This window comes from Aplidium turbinatum, chromosome 14 (genome assembly GCF_918807975.1).
Source record: "Aplidium turbinatum chromosome 14, kaAplTurb1.1, whole genome shotgun sequence".
NCBI lineage: Eukaryota > Metazoa > Chordata > Ascidiacea > Aplousobranchia > Polyclinidae > Aplidium > Aplidium turbinatum.
The window spans coordinates 9037121-9056124 of record NC_137485.1 but is presented as its reverse complement, the minus strand read 5'-3'; the positions used below and the strand labels follow the sequence as shown (position 1 = coordinate 9056124).

The window sequence follows — 19004 nt, the reverse complement described above, 5'->3', positions numbered from 1 at the left end:
TATGTCATCAAAAATGTGATGTCTCATGGTGACGTTTTGCCTAACTCGAAAAAAGCAATCTGGTTTTAACCGGTTTCATCCGGGCTTTTGGTTTGAGCTCACTGCGCAGGCTTTGTTAATGTTGCGTCATCTCGCGTAGGTTTAGGTTGGGCTAAGTTTTGGCCATTTGCCAGTAGCGTTTTGCAAATGTTAAATTGTTGGGTGTGGAATGGAAGCAGTGTGGAGTGCACTCCTAGGACAGCAGCCTCCCTGAAGGGTTTATGTACTGAAGTAATTAAGTTTTTACGTTTTTTGTGTTTGCAGATTACGCTTTTACTAGGTTATTTCTATAAAAGTGAGAAAATTGATTGAAATGGGTAGTCCAGAAAAACCGCTTGATGTTGAAATGGGTGACATGTCTGAAGAGGCAAAACTCAACCCTGCTGATGTTGAGGTCAAAACTGACCAAGGTTTGTTAAAAGAGGAAGAAAAAGAGCCTCGCTTTACTGGTTTAAAAAAAGAGGAATTATTGGGTATGTTATAACTTAAACCTACAAATATCTGTAGGCTACTTACGTTTAAACTATGGATTGGTTTGAAATAGGTGTCAATTTAATATTCATAACAAATTTAGCTGTAGCCTATCACAGTGTAAAATTTTGAACTTTGTGCACATTTTGTATGTGAAATTTTAGTTCTGCTGGTACTAGATGGTTAGCTTCATGTGTGTCTTGGAGAAACAGTCAGCCATGGTCAAGATGAGTCCTGTAGGTTTCAAGCAATTATAGCTGAAGGCACAGCCTTTTTGTCTTGATACTACATAGTCGGAATATTTACCTACAAAACTGAAAAGGCTAGCCTACATATTTCCTTCAATAATGAACTTTATTTTTTTAGTCTCGTCTGTAAAGCAATTAAAACCAAGCAAATTAAGCGGCATTTTGTAATTTTATTTTGCCTTTTGTTAAGAAACTTTATCTTAGAATTTTTCTGTTTATTTTGTGTCTTATTGCCATTTTATTTTCAGAAATATCTAATCAGCCCAAATGGGTTCGTGCTCGCTGGGCCTTGTTTATTGTATTCTGGCTTGTGTGGCTTGCCATGCTTATTGGGGCTATATTAATTGTTGTAAATGCACCTCGTTGCAAGCCAGAACCTGTTCCTGAATGGTATCAAGACACGGTTGCATATGAAGCAAATGTTGAAGAGTTTGCTGAAGGATTTGAAGGTTTGCATTAGTTATGGTTCTGTTTTTTTTTTGTAGTGCCACACTCGCATTCATGCATGTATGGTTTCTTGGTTAAGCTATAAAAAGACCTGCCTCTTACTGTATGATTAGTTCATTACTTTAGCCTACACCACTTTCACAGAGCTTTATCCCTCTTTCCACACCTGTTTGTGTGGGCATAGTGGCCTACTGACTTCACTTTTGCTTTTTTAAATGGAAGATTGGGCGTTTAGAAGACGTTTCACAGAATGCTCATTGTGGGATATTTATTTACTTTTCTGATGTAATATAATAATCCCAACTTTTGTACTCAGCAATGAAAGATCATCTTCCCTATGTTGAAAGCTTGCATGCTAAATCCCTTGTTGTCACTGGAGCTGCAAAAGAAAGTGATGCTGCTGCTGTGATGGGTGATGAAGCTAACCTAACGAGTTTGATTGATGCTGCTCATAAGAAAGGTACGGTACACTACACACTAAGCTTCCATGATTATTCTTTAAAACAATATCGTTTTTTTGCATTGCATTGCCATGGTTTATGTTTATTTTTTCCAGAAATGAAGGTGATGGTGGATGTCGTCATTGACACTGTATCCACAAGCAGCAGCGTTTTTCGTAACAGTTCTGCTGCAACTTGTTCAGGCCAGGGGTCTGGCGATTGTGGAGTGCTATTTTGGCGTTCTACCACGGCTAATATGGTTTGTACTAACTTTTTAGGCACTTTTCTGTTGCGTTGATAAAGTCTCATATGGGCTTACTTACTGGTATTTTCTTTTTAAGGACCGTAACTGGGTGCATGATGCAACACGGGGCGAGAGTTACAAGATTGACCCCGACGCCAAACCTGTTCGTGCTGTTCTGGATTATAGCAATCCACGTGCAATGGAATACATTAATGTGAGTAATGGAGCAATACAGAACATTGCTGTGTACTCTTTTTTGTATTCTCACTTACAATCTTACTCATATTTTTTACAGGGTGTTTTGACTTCCTGGTTTGCCAGAGGCATTGATGGGATTCAGATTCGAGACATTGGCAAGATGGCTAAAGCAACTAGGGCATCTTTTGTTCAAAGTGTTTGGGACCAGTTCTTTGTGAACAATGGATCGGCAAAGTGAGTTTTTGCTAGTTCCTGTTCTGCCTCTTTCTACATTTATTTTGTCACAGTGCAAATACTTGTATACATGGGATGTTTATTTGATCAGTTTCTGTAATATTTTTCATACAGAGCTCTCTATGTGTATTCATCTGATCCTGACGCTTCGTTAAATCCTGTGCCACTGACTGTCAATCAAACCAACACCGCACGTGCTCCTGTCTTTTTAAATGCTGAGGTCGCTTCTCGCACTGGCAGCAGTTCTGGGAAGTTCATTCAAGATGCAGTTATGAAGTGGCGGAATCAATCCAGGAACATTGGTGGCTTTGTAGTGAGCAAAAGTTTTCACTTCATGTTCTCAACTTACTAAGTATCGTTAGTTGTGTGATTGTTTACTGGTTCATCGTTATGTGTAGAAGCAAGCCATTAACTCACCTTTTTCCGCAGGCGAGTCCACTCGATGTTGACCTTGCAACAACTCGTCTCAACAACACTAACCTTGCCGCGGCCCTCCATATTTTGACGATGGCGCTGCCTGGAGTACCGATCCTTCGTTCTGGCGATGAACTAGCAGCCACCTCTCCGATTTTCACCTGGGACTCCAGAGATTTCAGAGATGTGAGCAACAGTCTGCATTCGTATTGATAGTTCGCCAACACTTCGGTGCTGGATCCCAGACAGCAAATCAGCTGTTTTTTTTTTGGTTCAACGTCTGCAGACGTTGGATCAATGTAAAAAAGTGGTAATTTTCCGTATTGGGTATGTCGAACAATGTAAAGGTGTATTACACAATCGCGTTTTCATTTCTGCACACCCCCTACTGTACCCATGTGCTTTTGAACAGTAGCCCTTCCCATACCGGCGCATCGCCATGTTACTGTTGAGCAACCCTTGAAGGAATTTTATTGCGTGTGATGTTGCTGTAACTACTGTATATTCTATTGTTTCAGAGTGTCCCCTTGAATGGCAGTTCGGATGTGTTGAAGCAGACAAAGGAATTGACGGTTCGACGCGTACAAGGCATCCAAGCACTGCATTCTCTCCGCTTTGACTCGCGCAATGCCGACACAAAGTTTGACTTCCTTGAAACCGGTATGCTTCGTATCTGTTTCTGCCACAAATCATAACACGTTTATCGGCATCTCCTTTAATCGATCTTTTGTAGGAAATGACGACGTTGTGGCCTTCCGTCGACAATGGGATGTGAAGCCGCCTGTTTTGGTCGTTAGTAACCTCAGCCCTACGGATCATACAGTCAACGTTGCTGTGAAGAATGGCTTGGAGAAAGATGGCAGTCTAGCTGAAGAGGCCACGGTATGTGTTTTTGCATTGGTGAAGGTTTCGTTTTCAAATACACTAATAATCGTGGTCTGTAACACCATTGCACTTCCACAACAGCAAATCAATGTAAAACAAGCGGTTGATTTGCCGTCTGGATAGTTTGTCGGTCTTATTAAGTTATTTTTTTCAGTTGCTGGTTTCTTCCACCTCCTTGAGCACTGATAAGAAGATCAAACTCAAAGAGTTGGCATTGCCGAGTGGCACAACCTTGATTCTCAAGTAACATTTGACCGAAGTTCCGGTGCCACAATCAACGTCTGTCGAAAACTTTTTGAATGGTTGTCCGGTCATTTTAAGACACCAGTTCTTCCAATTCGCAAGCTTTATCAATAAAGTTTAATCGCTTTTTGGATACTTTACCAGTTACACCATGATCTAGTCTTCACTCACATCATGCCTTTAACAAGTCAACCGTCGGATGTTACACTTACGTCATTATGACACTCTGTTGTCGCGCTGCGATTTTCCAAGATTGCTGATGTTTGCCTCGCGTCTTTCATTGCATCATTTCGTTAGAGACGCGATGTTCAATAAATTTCTTTAGCATTGCACCAGGCTCCTTTGGTTTTATATCACAGCTCAGATGCATTAGCCTGCCTCCTTTTGGATACAGTTGAAAATTGTGATGCCATTCTTTAAATTCACGTCTCGTTGGTTAACTCCCCGACGCCGACATACGTCCCATCGGCCTGACACTACCAAGACAGGCGTGGGTACGCCTCAACCGTCTCCGTACGGGCGTCGGGCTTATCTGCTCAACCATGCACCAATGGAGAATGGCCTCCTGTGAATGTGGTGCCAAGGAACAGACCGCAGACCACATCAATGACTTCCATCTTCAAGCCACCTAACGGAGTGGAATGTCTGCGTGTCATGCATGATGAAACCAAAGACTGGCTGCTTTCTCGCAGCCTTCCAGTGTAGTCCGGGAACATTGTGAATCTCGGGTGGTAAAAGGATAGATCCTCGGCCCCAGAGGTTCACACGACGACGACGAACCTGTGACATAACGCATTAGGGTGCGGCAAAGTGCACCTGGTAAGTGACAATGTGCAGTACCGTATATAAAACCATGAAACACTCTTGATCGAGGTTCGACAATCAACAGGCTCAGTTTATATTTAATTTTCTGCACACCGCCAAGCTATTTAGCTGCAGGCTTTATGTTATTGTAGGCCTACTACTGCAGAACTTCAAAAATGATTTGCTATATTTTGTAAAATTTAATTTAGCTTAGAGTTATACATGAACATTGAGTCAATCACAAAGAAGCTGTCACAAAACCTTAAATTTTGATATACATCTGCAGACAGGACAGTTGAGAGGATAATTTGGGCTCGGTGTCAATGAAATCCTCAAACCAAGACACTAAAAAAAAATGCGATATCGAAGAATACTCGGTGCTTTTTTTTTTATTAATTTTTTACTCGTATAAATTGTTAAAAAAAGTTCACTTGGATTTTAAAATTTTATTAACGTGTTGCGACCGTGCCAAATTTTAAAGTGATTCCCTTTGATACTATGCACGTTGTATCGTCCGCGTTTTGTTGCTTCTACCTTTTCTAGACCTCTGCTATGTTTGGCATATATTGTTTTTCTTTGTGATGGTCAGAAATGAAAAACAAACTGAGCTGAAAAGTACCCCCATGCAGAGGTGGGCAAAGTTACTTTCAAAAGTAACTGAGTTACAGTTACTTGGCCAAAATAGTAACTGAGTTACCGTTACAGTTACCAATTTTAAAAAGTAATTAGTTACCGTTACTAGTTACAGTTACTAGTTACTTTCAGTTACTCACAAATATGAACATAAAATTCTGCACCTGGCCAGCGGTTAAACTGCATGCAAGCCCAGTTTAACCGCAATGTTTGATATATAGTGTTAGAGCCATCCATGCTAACATAACAGCACAAGTACAAAACCAACAAGGTTTTATTTAAAAAAAATACTCAGTGGCTTATATGTTTATTTCCTTTGAGAAATACGAGCATTTCAAAGTGCTCGTCACTCAGGCCTGCCCTTTTGGGCTTTAAAATGTCCATCCTTGCCCAATCGTCGTCGTTGTGTGAGTCCCTGGGGCCGAAAGTCTATCCTTTTACCGCCCCAGATTCACGATGTTCCCGGACTACACTGGAAGGCTACTAGAGAGCAGCCATTCTTTGGTTTCATCATCCATGACGCAGACCTTCCACTCCGTTAGGTGGCTTGAAGATGTTACAGTCATCGATGATGTCCGCCCCGATAGTTCAATTGGTTAGCGCGTCACTTCTGGAACGAAAAAGCTTCAAGATCAAGCGGCACTGGTTCGACTCTCAGGGCATGCGCTTGAGCAACGCACGTTAAGGACTCCTCTCTATTTAGCGGCATCTAATAGATGGAATAATTTCCCGGCAACAAGACTTCAACAATCGGAAACTTCACTCTGTCAATCTCGGTGACCGGGCCTGCGTCAGTGATTTAAAGCCTCTACAAGTATTCGAAACTGCCAGGATTAAGTTCTGCAAGAAGCTTTCCCAGTCCGAGGATAAAGATTTAATCAATCAATCAATGATGTGGTCTGCGGTCTGTTCCTCGGCACCACATTCACAGGAGGAAGAGGCCATTTCCCATTGGTGCATGGTTGAGCGGAAAAGCCCGACGCCCGTACGGAGACGGTTGAGGCGCACCCATGCCTGTCTTGGTAGTGTCAGGTCGATGGAGCGTGTGTCGGCGTCGGGGATGAACGAATAGTCTGGTGATGAACAAGTGCTGCAATGAAAACAATATTTCTACTGCAGCACTTGACGGAATGGGAGTGCTATGTTTTTAAAACAGTTTTTTCATCGGTCCAATTGTGAATCTGGATCCGCTTAACTTGTCCTCAGGGTCCGCTTCCAAATACTCCTGTAACAGATTCAACGCGCATTGCTTTCTTTTCTAGGTATTTGCGTAAAGTGGTGCAAAAGTCCTCCGTGGCTCTACCTACCACCATCCACTTCAGCGTCGCTGCTGCTCCCCTCTTCAGCAGACCAGTTTGCTTCTTCAATTGCTTGAAGCATGTTCTGTTTTATTTTTGTCTTCAATTCAGCAGTGTCGCTTAATGATCAGGCATTAAACACAGATAAGTCTAAATTGTAGGTGGAATGCAGTCGCTGTCCTCGAACCAATGACCAAATCTGGTTTGTATTGCTTCCACAAGAACGTCCACCAACGGCAAGCAAACAGCAATGCTGTTGCTGGTTTTAATGTCAGACAATCTTTTTAGAGGCATTGCAAGCGTTACACTAAATGCAATAAGTTTCAACTTCTTGAAGGTAACTATAACTAACTGACTATAAGCATCAACAAATTTCTTTTAATCGCTGCGTGTTTCTTGATGCTTAAAGTCAGTTAGTTAGTTACCTTCAAGAAGTTGAAATTTACTGCATTTTTATAAATATTTTCAGGTTCCTGATGAGGGCTTAAGTTAAACCGAAAACGTTTGACTGTTAAATTCATTTGTAAATATGTAAAATTTATTATTATAATGCTCAACCTTGTTGCATTGTTGTGTCTTGCCTGTCTTTGGTACATATTGATTAATCGCCAAAAACAACTAATTTAGCCAAATCAGTTATAAAAAATCGCCAAAAAAGAGCTAAATCATAAATATGAAGCTAAACGTCTTAAAAAATCGCCAGATTTCTGGACTTTGGCGATCAATTCGCCAATATGGCAACCCTTCTCCACCAGACCACAAAACAAAAGTAGAACCGCGCATGCGCAGTGCTGCGCCGATACATCTGCGAAAAAAATGCATTATTGCGCAAAACGCAGCAAACACGCACTAAGCAAGACACAAACACGTGCAGAGAAATAAACGGCAATTAAAAACTAAAATTTTAATACAAAAGTAACTTGTAACTGTAACTGTTGAAAAAGTGTTAAAATAGGAACTAGTTACCGCGTTTCGTTACTTTTGGAAAATAGTAACGAAGTTACCGTTACAGTTACTCAAAACGTAACTAGTTACTTTTGTAACTAGTTACTGCCCACCTCTGCCCCCATGTCTACAGAGAAGGCTTATAACTTCAAACATGGAAAAACTATTGCTGACACAAAGCGAAAGGTAACGAAGACGTGACTAGCTCCAAACCGAGGTAAAGATACTAAAACCAAGGCTCGCTTCTTCTTGTGTGCGATTGATCTCCTGTGTAGACAAATAACAATATCGAATGAAACTCGTAGGCTACATTCCGTACAGCGAATTTATTTTGATGCACAAATGATTGCTTCCAACTATACGATTTTACAAAAACATGAATTGATAGCATCGGACGTTGACAAAACATCAATCTTGAACATACAAGCAAATCTAGTGAATAAAAAACTTAAGAAAACCTTGTCTAACTTCCCAAGTCATCACATGTTAGCACAGCCTTTAGTACACATGAACTTTTAGCGTTAAGTGCTTGCGTCGGAAAGTCGATGCGGTTCGCTAAATGTTTAACGTTTAGAGCCACTTTTAAGAGATAGATGTGAAAACTTTTTGATCGCAATCTCATTTATTTTATGTCGTATGCAGGCCATTGCGCGGCTGGTGAAGATACAGATTGAGCGGCAAGCAAGCAAATTTTCGTGCTCAAGGGCTTCTTTAAGTGTCTTTCACAAGGACACCGTCGACAGGCGTCGAACTTACGTCCTTTCACACGTTGTACTAGCGCTTTCAGTACTCAACCATGTAGCAGGCACTAAACTTGATCATCGTTCACTGAGACAGTTGGCCAAAACAGCAATGCTACATATTTCTAAAACATTAAAAAGCGTACGACATCCGTGGTGTGGTGTATAACTACAATGGTAGCACAGTGAATTGATGACAATGAAATTACAAACATGCAACAAAAGCCTGCCAATTATATTTGATTTGTTGACTGAATATCAGTCTGTACGCTACGTTTTTACTTTTAGTTCATATGCCAACACGTATAATATTTGATTCGAGTACACGTGTAATAAATATATTCAGGAAAGCGCTAAAAAAAGAATGCGAATGTGCGGAGATACAACTGTAGGAAGTTTATGTTTCACAAAGAACGAAGATCTATTTTAAAACGACAAGAGATTTGGTAAAAACACGACATGTCTGTCAATTTTGAGACAAAAGGTCAGGGCTGGGAAGTCGGAGAAAAAAAGGCCGACCAACTTCAAACAAAACGATGAACAATAAAATTTTTGTTTGCAAACTTTTTTCAAAATGTTGTTTCTTGTTCTCTGAAACTTCACCAGAAAATAGAAGCGTTTGTTCTTGTCAGTTATTGTGAAAGTCGCCGTTTCAATATCGATCACAACTTTAAAAGAAATGAAATTTTAATAAAATAAAAAAGGACAAAATTTTTAAAAGATCTGGCAACACTGAAGCCAGAGTCGGCCAGTTGTAAATCGAGCAGTCGGAGTCGCACATTTTTTGCCCGATTTAACAGCCCTGCAAAAGGTCCTTTCTTCGAGCGGACAATCTCACTTGTTTAACGACAGCAAGAAATATGAGGAGTTTCAGAAGCGGTGGGTTTTCTGTCCAAAGGGTTTACATTTTTGGGATTTGGGAACACTGTTCCCGGAACAGGCGTTTGAAAATGGCTGGTTACGGGTTTGGAACACAGTACATGAAAATCACGACAAGCAGCATGCAGTGAAGTGTACAGTACAATAATCACACAATAACAAGACAGCTTACTCATTCAATATACTGCAAGTTTCGAGTCGATTTAAGTTAAACTAGAAAACATTTACCAAAATCTCAGTGGCAAAATGTAATTCTCTTGAGTCGTATTAAAAACTGCAAGAGTAACGGATCAGATTTTGCACGATGGTAAAAGAACACTAACCGAACAAGTGTACGACTGTACGAATTACATGAATTTACTCTGTTTTGCGCTCGGCATTCAATGCTTGTTTGAGTATCAATGCCATTCATTGCAGTACAGTAATTGAATTAAATGAACAAAAAACAGTGGTTAGATTTCTGTATATGGCAATCTATCGAGAAAATTCACTTTATCTCTATTTAGCTGTCAGAATCGTTGAGATATTTGTCATAGGTGCTTCCAACCTTGTCGCTGTGGTCACCGCTTGCGCCGTACCGATCTTTATTTTTCATTCCCCACTTATCGCGCGAGACTTGAAACATTTCGTACAGCAACATTTCCATTTTTGGGAAGCCGCCAACCAAATAGCTTTCAGCTATATAAAATGACGTCAGTAAAAGTGAATACAATCGTGCAAATGGATAGAAAAGCATGAGATAGGTGAAGATCGTAGCCAAAAAGAGCCAGAGAGCGAACGCCAGCCAAAGGACACCGTCACGGGCGTGGTACGGTGGCTTTTTGTTCGATTTAAACTTCCGCGCGGATGAATCTGGTTCGGAATAGAATTCTTCTAAAAGCTTTTCTTTCTCCGCCCAACGATGCTGACACCACTTCGCGAGTTCTGATTCTTCTTTCGGAAGCTGGAAAACATTTTGCAACAGCTTGAAATTATGTCACTTTGCGTTCTTTACGTGTTTTTCATAGTTTGCATTGTGGATGTGGCACAATATAAACGCTGTTATTGTTATGTCTACTTGAACGGGAAAAATGAAGTTTTATCAGGCGTATCGTAGCGATAAGAGAAGTGGCTTTATTTATGGCACCTTTCGCCGCGAGTGTTGCCAGATAAAAAATACTATTCCAAGTTGAGAAAATGTCAAAACCGTTGAAGACAAAGACTTGTGATTTGAGAAAATTTGAAGTCCTGGGCAGATAGCAAACTTAACCAGAGAATTTTTCCAGATTGGCAACTCTCTACGAAGTTTGGACAATAATTTTTAATCTGGCAACACTGCCACAAAGCTTATTGATTGCACATCATGACGAAAGGCGCCATAAATATGGCAAAGCGCCGGAAATATAGCCACTTCCATAAATCAAAGCTTTACAAGACAATATTGGGCCACACGCATGGTGAAGCAATTATGCTCCCATGTAGCCTATAGTCCAATATTACGTAATACACAATCATATGGGACAAACAACAAAACTATTCAATTTAATAATTCAGTTGTAAACTCAATGTAATGACAATTCAGAAGCAGGGATGAAGTGGTGACAATGTTTAATAGAAAATAATTGTCCCATGGTGAAAAAGCGAGACCAAAAATCTTGAAAACAAACTCACATCTTCAATGTCATAGCGCTTGATGTTGAAGTGCACTTCGCGAGGTACTTCCCCCATCAGCATCTCCTTCTCTCCGACCGGGATGTTGTACGGGTAGGCAAGGGTAACATCATGTACGGCGTGTATGCCGCTGACTGGAAAACACACTCAGGCACTTCAACGGCACATAGCGAAGCCTTGTTGAATATTTTACACTGTAGCAATTATATAGATACAAAGAGATATTTGAAATTCTGTTCTTGAAATAAAAACAATCTAAAATCCTGTGTTGTTAGGATTTCTTCTTTTGCGGTGTAACATAATAAATCCCCTACAAAGCTTTATCGGTATTTTTTTTCTCGTCTAGAACCGGGTCTGTACACCCTTAAAAATCGGATATTTATACACTCAAAAGTCAAAAGACTAGATTCTTTTAACCTTTTCTGCCCTGTGACCTCAGATGGCAGGCAATCGTTAGTGTGATTGTCGAGAAAATAACAATCTACTAAGTACGTTTGCAATTTGCATATATGCTAGTACGTATTGCACAATTGAAGCGTTATCAAGATACATTGATGTCTGCACTTAAACATTCTGTGGTGGTAAAGCTTTTATTCTTTCCATGCAGTGGTTCTCAAAGTGGGGTCCGCGAAGCACTTTAAAAAAAAAACGCTGTGAGTTTTTCTTAAACGAAATATTGATGTGATTACAATATCTAAGCCAGCAAACTCTATATTTTCTTTCTCTTGCAGCAGACAGTTGCCTTTTTTTCTCTTCATTAGGACAGATTGAGCTGTGGTCACTGGACAGTGGACAGCCTCTGCTTTTTCATGATTGGAGTCTTTAGAGAGTAAATTTGCCATTACTTTCCCAACCTACAAGATCTTCAAACGCATTGTTGTAGGAGAAGGAGGTGCAGAAAAGCGGTTGGTCCCCTGTTACACTAAAGCATCACTATGCTAATTTAGGCAAATATATCCAGTTACTTGGGATAATCAATGCAAATGCATTGCCATCGATTTTGGACAATGTTGCATGTGGTATTGGAATCTGGGCAGAATGCTAAGCTTCGCTGCAGTATCGGTATCTGCAGGAAATTGAAAAAATGTTGCGTTTTTAGAAGTGTATTTGTAAAGACACGATTTGGGCAAAGTTTTTTTCGCACCTCCAAAATGTTTTCTCCTACGGCTATGTTTAAAAGTAGATACGGTTGTTTCGTTAACCCGTTTGAAACTAATGTTAGCAATCTGCCATCGGAAGACAACTTAGCCTATTACAATCAAAGAACAGTTTATTGATTAGGTGAATGGTGGGGATGCAAAACGTATTTTCTGTGAGATGTGCTGCAATGACGTTTGGGTTGAAATGGTGCAGTCCTAACCTGATATCGCAAATATGGCACTGGAACTGATGATTCCATTTCCAACAACTCAAGAATGTGAAACAGCATTTTTAACACTACTTGCTATCAAAACAAAACCTCGAAACAGGTTGAATGTGATGCATGATATTGGCATTATGCAAAACGGAATCTAACATAGAAGGACTGATAACAGTTAAGCAGGTGCACCAATCTCATTGACGTGTGAATTTATAATTGCATGTAATAAACGAATGATTAACCATTTCTGTGCGAATTTGACCGCAAATCCCTAAAAAAATTGCAAGGGGACCTTTACACAAATTTTTTGAAACAATTTGAGAACCACTGTTCTATAAGCACCGCACGTGATTAAATGCAATTTGTTGTAGTGGAAATAAAGTATTGTGCAGCAGTACTGCAGTTCAATAGCTCTGAACTATTACTAAATAGCCATCATACGCACTGTTTCGCAAGGTATTCACAAAATATGTAAAGCCTTTCGTGCGAGGTTGAAGAACATGCTCAAATATGGGAAGATCATTCTTTTTGGCAAACTCTTGACTCTTTCGCTTGTTGTCTTCGCTTAAATCTGTACCTGCAAGTCAAAAACGTTCTTTGAAAGATTTTTTACGATGCGCAAAAGTAGTAGCCTAAAGCAATGACACGTACGCCAAACGTTGCTGCTAGTTGTTAAAGGAAAGGTGATCCTGTTGTTAAAGTAGGGTAATTGCGTATCGTTTTGACAGAGTTAAGTTAGCATGATGATCTCTAAAGGAGACTTCTGCTTGGAACGAATTATCACAGTTCGCTGGCTCGGTAAATTGTATTTAATTTGCAGACAAAACGCAACGGCCGCAAACAAGCCCATCGCGATCAAAGTAGAAATTGTAATGTCCAACCAACCAACGCAAAGTCAATGGTTTATCGGTCGGCTATGTTCTTCATGATAAGTAATGATAACAACAACCGACACGTTTTCATAGTCAAACACTCAAACAGGCATAAGCAGGGCACACTTCGGAAACCATTCCCTTCAGTACTAGCAACTTTATGTAACCAATCTTTATCGTAATCTCGTAAAGTGAATAATGTAATGTATACCTTCGGGAAAGAACAAAATATTTGGTTTTGAATCCAACTCCACAAAGTAACTAAGGATTCTATCGATGTGATGCTGATCTGTTTCCCAGTTCCGGTCCAGGAAAATGTATGCGGCTACTTGCATGGCCCAACCTTCAGCAAAATTTAAAATTGTATTAGATTGACGCTTCAAACTCGCAAAAATGTTTTTTTTTTTTACTAGTGATTTTTATTGAGCCAAAAACATCTGACTATAGCGAGCCAACTCTTTATCGAAGGACTCCATTTGTACGCATCAAAGTTCTTCACTTTACAGTCAAAGCCCCAAATTTCAACAAGGAAAATAGCTTGGCAGTAAGCAACAGGGTTGTAAAATAGTCTTATCTAACCGGCAAAAATCATTTCTAAACCACATTTACTAACCATAATATTGGACTTAAAGATATGAGACTTCGACATCAATTTTAGTTCGTGAACTTTAGCTAAATGAAAGTACAAAATAAAATATTTAACTCACCAACTCCGGGAATCCATTTTAAAATTGATTTCAAAGCAATCTTTTGCCTATTTAATATCTTCATATGAAAGACAACTGGGAAGAAATACATCCAGTCGATTCTGGTTCTATGATTCATCAGCACTACAGTTTTTTCATGTCGGTCAATTGAATCGCCAGACACAACAACTTTTACGCCATGAACTTTTTCTAAGAAGAAATTAGCACAATCATTTTCTGTAACAATTTTGACACCTTAATACAGCTTACAAGTTATGATTTGGAGTGCTTTAACACAGTAATTTTGGTTACAAAAATGTAGTAAAATACAAACCATGAGTACATTCAAGCTTTCAGCTACTATATCCAAAAGGAATGATAAAACAACACACTATGTAAGAGAAACACAGTTATTAGTTAATTAGTAATCTATAAAGCTATAGTACTACTGAGTATAATAAACTGTAAAAAAGCTTATTTTTAATGTACTCGGCATAATCACCAGTTAATTTTACCGTAACTGTGTGTATACCGTAAGGGTTGCATTCAAACCATTGTACACAACTGACAACTTACCATAAAGTGCCTTCCATATGCATCAGTACATGAAAAACAAAACAACGTATTATATCTACTGAAACAATGATAAAATCATTTCATATAAGTAGTGTTATTCCGGTAGCACGTCTTAAGCAAAAAGTGATCGGAATGTTTGGTAAATCTAGCACAGAAGTGGTACTCTGCTACAAGTTGTCCGCCCCGATAGCTCAGTTGGTTAGTGGTTAACGCATGACTTTGTGAACAAAAAAACTTCATGATTAAGCGGCGCCGGTTCGACTCTTGGGGTGTGCGCTTGAGCAACGCATTGTAAGCACTGCTCTCCATTCAGCAGCAGCTAATGGATGGATTATTTCTCCAGCAACAAGACTTCAAAGAAAGAAACTTCACCCTGCCAATCTCGGTAACCGGCCCAGTGTCAAAAGCATAGGCGCCTAACCCGTGGGGGCGTGGGGGCCAGGCCCCCACGCATATTTATGCGTGGGAGCAACTTTTTATGCTGCATTGATACATAAAACAATAGATGAACTAGCGATCGGCAGCAGGAAAACATTTTTAAATGCAAACCGCAACAGCTTCGCGCTAAATAATCACTAGAACGAGTAGCGATGCTACAAACCCACACCAGACAAAAAAAATCTGTCATTTTTACATTGATTCAACGTCTGCAGACGTTGAGTCAATGTAAAATGACTGATTTTGCTGCCTGAGATATAGCAAAAATCTACCATATTGCGTCGATTCAATGTCATCAGATGTTGAATGCACCCAAAAACAACATAATTTGCTACGTTAACGAAGCGTGCGTTTAGCTTTATGCGCATGCAAACAGACTCGATGTCGCTTTCGAAAGTCGAAACCTCTGCAGAGAATTGTCGCGGCAGTGAATCGCTTGCTGTGAAAATGAACTTGAAGTCTCGGCCCGAGGTAACCACTAACCAACGTAACAAGGGCTGGTGCAAACCGCATTGCGCACACGTGGCATAATCAACGCAACAATGGACTCGCGCAAACTGCATGGCGCACACACGACCGTTGCCATAGAAACCCGATCAAAGGCGGGGAATATGGGCATTTTTTGTTTCATCTGCAACACGAAAACGGGCGTATTACAGCGAATTGAAACTTGAAAGCTGGTCAGCGATAAGTTGCGATATTGTAGTGAAAAGGGAGCAATGTCAAGTCGAAAACTTAATCAAACGTCTCTCCGTAACTATTTTTCAAGAGCTGTTTACGGATGTCAGCAACTTTTAAATTTATTCAAGGTGACGTGCTGTTGAATTGATGTAAACATGAATGATTTTGCTTTCAACAGGTATATTTTCAAGGAATGGCCTGTTTCGGTGAGGCCGATTCGGTGAGTCCGATTTGGTGAGTCCGATCCCTATTCAGTGATTTTCTTAATTTTTTTTTTTAATTATTGGGTACCGTAGCCTAATTATCATTGCCGTTATAGGGTTAGGGATTAGAGGTTAGAGCAGGGGCGAGCAACATACGGCCCGCGGGCCGGATACGGCCCGCGATTGGATTTTGAGCGGCCCGCAGACAGCTTCCGGCTTTACATGATAATGTGGCCCGCGCCACACTCTGCCGCAATCCCCCACTACTTGCTTACTACGTCAAATAATAGTGACTGTTAGTTATTCTTTAGTTCCTTGATTCTTTGTTTTCGACTTTTAGCATGGACATTCGACTTATAGCATGGACGTTTGTACTTTTAGCATGGTTTTAGTCAAGTTACGGGCGAGGGTTACTGGTTCCTCACACCCGTTGCCTTCATGCGAGATTAGGAGCTCCCGATGTTGGGGTTTCAGCGGAGGCAAGTCGACCCTTGTGGTCTACCAGAAACAACTTAGGTTCCAATCTCACTGATGTTCACGTGCAGTTTTTACTGAGGGTTTCTACGTACGACATGCAGCCAGAGTTTAAAGAACTTGTTGACAGCTTTCATAGACCACATTGTCTCATTGACTTTACCAGTTATTGAAGTACATTACGTTAATTGTTAATAAATTCATTAAATATTTTTTCTGGTCTCTATGCTTTAAACCTCAAGTTTACATTGCATTAAATACCATTTATTTCTTGTCTAGGTAGATAAATATGCGATTAATGTAGCGATTCATGAATCCGGCCCGCCAAGTACTTCATTTTCCCATATCAGGCCCGCCGACTGAAGAAGTTGCCCGCCCCTGGGTTAGAGGTTAGAAACTCACCGAATCGGACTCACCGAATAGTAGCAGACCCATATTTTCAAGCGTATGATCAAGTTAGTATTTTCATTCCATTTACAGACAATACCTTTTAGTAAACCTTTTCGTCTCTTGTTTCATGCTAATAAATCTAGTTCGTTGCTAAACTTTATGTTGTGCTTAGCTTAAAGAATCGCAGTCCATCAACGCAGACGCATAGCATGTGCTTTGGTCGAGTTTTGTTATAATAATTAACGGTAGGTCGAACGTAGCGATAACTCCGAGTGTGGCAATAAAAGCAATTCTAGTGTGACGACATAATTACGTCATTTATCTGCATGACATTTCGCCGAATTTACGTTGCTGCTGGTGAAACACGCTTTCGCCCCCACGGCCAAAAAAATAGTTAGGCGCCTATGGTCAAAAGCTTAGTACAAGTATGCAAAACTACCAGGAATAACCTATCAAGGCTTTGCCAGTCAGAGGATAAATATTCAAAACCAAGTTGAGTATCATATAGTGCTATCAAGGCGAACTGAGTGCTATCTTTTGAACGTTTGACCAACATATAAAATTAAGCAAAACTAGTTTGTTTGTATAATGAAGATTGAAGAGTCAGACATACTTGAACAATTTTAAACAAAATTTTCTGTAACTTTTCTCGCAGTATTACATAAACAATTATTGTCCTTCAAATAAACAGAGATGACTGATACAAAAACTGATACAGTACAAAACAATATAAAAACAAATTTACTGATGTTTTAATAACCCAAGATTACAAAACCTACATGTACATAATATGTATTATGCAATAGTCACTTTTAAAGGTGAAATTTTTCAACACTTTCACAATAATACTTACAACCAGTAGAGTTTGCCACGTTGATGCAAGCATCTCTGCCAAACGACGAAAAAGCCACGGCCATAAAAACATTAAAGGAAGAATAGGTCCATAGATAAAAACAGCTCCATAAAAGCTTGTTAACAAAATGAACCCGATTGTTAATACACCACCGAAGATCCCAAGAGGAGCATGCTTATTACTTGATGTTACCATGTTTTAACAAAACACATATATAAACAGTTAATTTTTTTAACACTTATTTTTATGCTCCTGTGTTAATATGTATGTGTAAATGTGCTAAATAAGCTCCTGTGTTAAATATGTATATATACCCATTGTAAACACAGATCTTTTGAATTTATAATTCAAGTTCAGTTTATTCTGTTGGAAAAAACAAAAATTTACAAAGCACAATTGATGAAAACAAACAATTCGTACAACAAGGATGGCAGCGAAAAACAAAAAAGTCACCCAAGTCAGCTGCCACCAAGTATATATAGTTATATACACAATATCGTGCTCATAATAAGGTTACATTAAGGGAAGTCATTCTGTTTAAAAGTTGCAGCACTTGTAATAAATACTATCAATAAATTACAAAAAGAGTGCCCAATGAAACTCTAAAAAGTTAAGCAGACTAAATTAACGAAAACAGAGTTGCTAATCTTCTAAAACCTTGTTTCACCCTTATTGAGATCCTCAGAAGGTTCCTATTCAAATAGATTAAGAACAAATATATGCCAATGTACCATAAATAGCCTATTAAACATAATATAATAATTAAATCAAATATAGTTATTACTATCTGAAACCTTAACAGCCTGTTTCACCTTTAACGGATCATCAGAAGGGTCTTATTCAAATAGAATAAGTGGTGTAGCGGTCAGTGGAGTGGTCTCTCACTCTATCGGCCTGCGTTCAATACTCGGTGCGTCACGGGAAGCCTCACTTAACTCTTAAAAATTCTATTTGAATAAGACCCTTCTGATGATCCGTTAAAGGTGAAACAAGCTGTTAAGGTTTCAGATAGTAATAACTACAGTAGAACTTGGATAACTCGTCACCCCAAGGGGAACAGAAAAAGTGACGACTTACGCGAACTGACAACCAATGCAAACAGCTAAATTTTGCCAATGTTTCGCGTCGCATTAATTTCATGGTGCTCCGTGACCTAATTAAATGCGATAGTGGTAAAGTGAGACAAAGGGGAAAGCGAATTTAATTACGGTACACAATAAAGTACAGTAATAACTCACTTAACAGCTTTACTGAAGAACACAGATATTTTTAACTGCGTTTTGCTTGCAAGTGTCTTGTCAACCAAGTATTCATGCATATTTGATAGTGAGCTTGCGAATTCACCACTGTCTTCTTGGCATAACATATAGGTGGCACAGGCTCTTCTTCCTCTTGACCATCATCGTTTTTGTTGTCTTCATTTGGGTGGATGACAACTTAGACAAATTTTACGTCCCAGGGGAAGAAAAACAGTGACGACATCATCGAATTGACGAATTATGCGATGACCACTTAACCGAACTGGATTGTGTACAAAAGATAGGCTTTCTGCCGGGACCTGGCAATCATTGACAACTTGGGCAAACTGACAAGTTTTCCGAAGACGAGTTATCCAAGTTCTACTGTATATTTGATTTAATTTGCTCTGCTTTGCTTTTT

General features: G+C 39.6%; 2 protein-coding genes across 3 annotated transcripts; one reads left to right on the top strand and one right to left on the bottom strand.

Annotated features, from left to right (window-relative positions):
• The first annotated feature begins 307 nt into the window (after positions 1 to 307).
• Positions 308 to 4195, top strand: LOC145783431 (amino acid transporter heavy chain SLC3A2-like). Of its 2 annotated transcripts, XM_082595306.1 has the most exons (11): positions 308 to 512; positions 1007 to 1207; positions 1522 to 1665; positions 1762 to 1904; positions 1987 to 2103; positions 2185 to 2321; positions 2436 to 2634; positions 2751 to 2921; positions 3254 to 3395; positions 3469 to 3617; positions 3775 to 4195. In XM_082595306.1, the coding sequence occupies exons 1-11, from the start codon at positions 353 to 355 to the stop codon at positions 3865 to 3867; spliced, it is 1656 nt and encodes a 551-aa protein (XP_082451432.1). In that variant the 5' UTR covers positions 308 to 352; the 3' UTR covers positions 3868 to 4195. The 2 variants fall into 2 exon arrangements, with proteins under 2 accessions (XP_082451432.1, XP_082451431.1); XM_082595305.1 differs by having other exon boundaries at positions 1522 to 1904.
• Positions 4196 to 7854: 3659 nt separating this feature from the next.
• On the bottom strand, positions 7855 to 17592 carry LOC145783141 (lysocardiolipin acyltransferase 1-like). Its single transcript, XM_082594927.1, has 7 exons — positions 17346 to 17592; positions 14307 to 14316; positions 13752 to 13940; positions 13256 to 13387; positions 12618 to 12749; positions 10813 to 10946; positions 7855 to 10105 (listed from the first exon to the last, which is right to left on the bottom strand). The coding sequence occupies exons 1-7, from the start codon at positions 17538 to 17540 to the stop codon at positions 9665 to 9667; spliced, it is 1233 nt and encodes a 410-aa protein (XP_082451053.1). The 5' UTR covers positions 17541 to 17592; the 3' UTR covers positions 7855 to 9664.
• Positions 17593 to 19004: the final 1412 nt, after the last annotated feature.

What these genes read in the sequence shown, in the direction of transcription:
- LOC145783431 (XM_082595305.1), top strand. Translation starts at nt 353, where the DNA reads ATGGGTAGTCCAGAAAAACCGCTTGATGTTGAAATGGGTGACATGTCT. An exon ending in GTTTGCTGAAGGATTTGAAG is followed by an intron (nt 1,208 to 1,521) that starts GTTTGCATTAGT and finishes TTTTGTACTCAG; the next exon opens with CAATGAAAGATCATCTTCCC. An exon ending in GTCTAGCTGAAGAGGCCACG is followed by an intron (nt 3,618 to 3,774) that starts GTATGTGTTTTT and finishes TATTTTTTTCAG; the next exon opens with TTGCTGGTTTCTTCCACCTC.
- LOC145783141 (XM_082594927.1), bottom strand. Translation starts at nt 17,540, where the DNA reads ATGGTAACATCAAGTAATAAGCATGCTCCTCTTGGGATCTTCGGTGGT. An exon ending in AAAATGGATTCCCGGAGTTG is followed by an intron (nt 13,388 to 13,751) that starts GTGAGTTAAATA and finishes ATTTTGCTGAAG; the next exon opens with GTTGGGCCATGCAAGTAGCC. An exon ending in TATTTTGTTCTTTCCCGAAG is followed by an intron (nt 12,750 to 13,255) that starts GTATACATTACA and finishes TTTGACTTGCAG; the next exon opens with GTACAGATTTAAGCGAAGAC.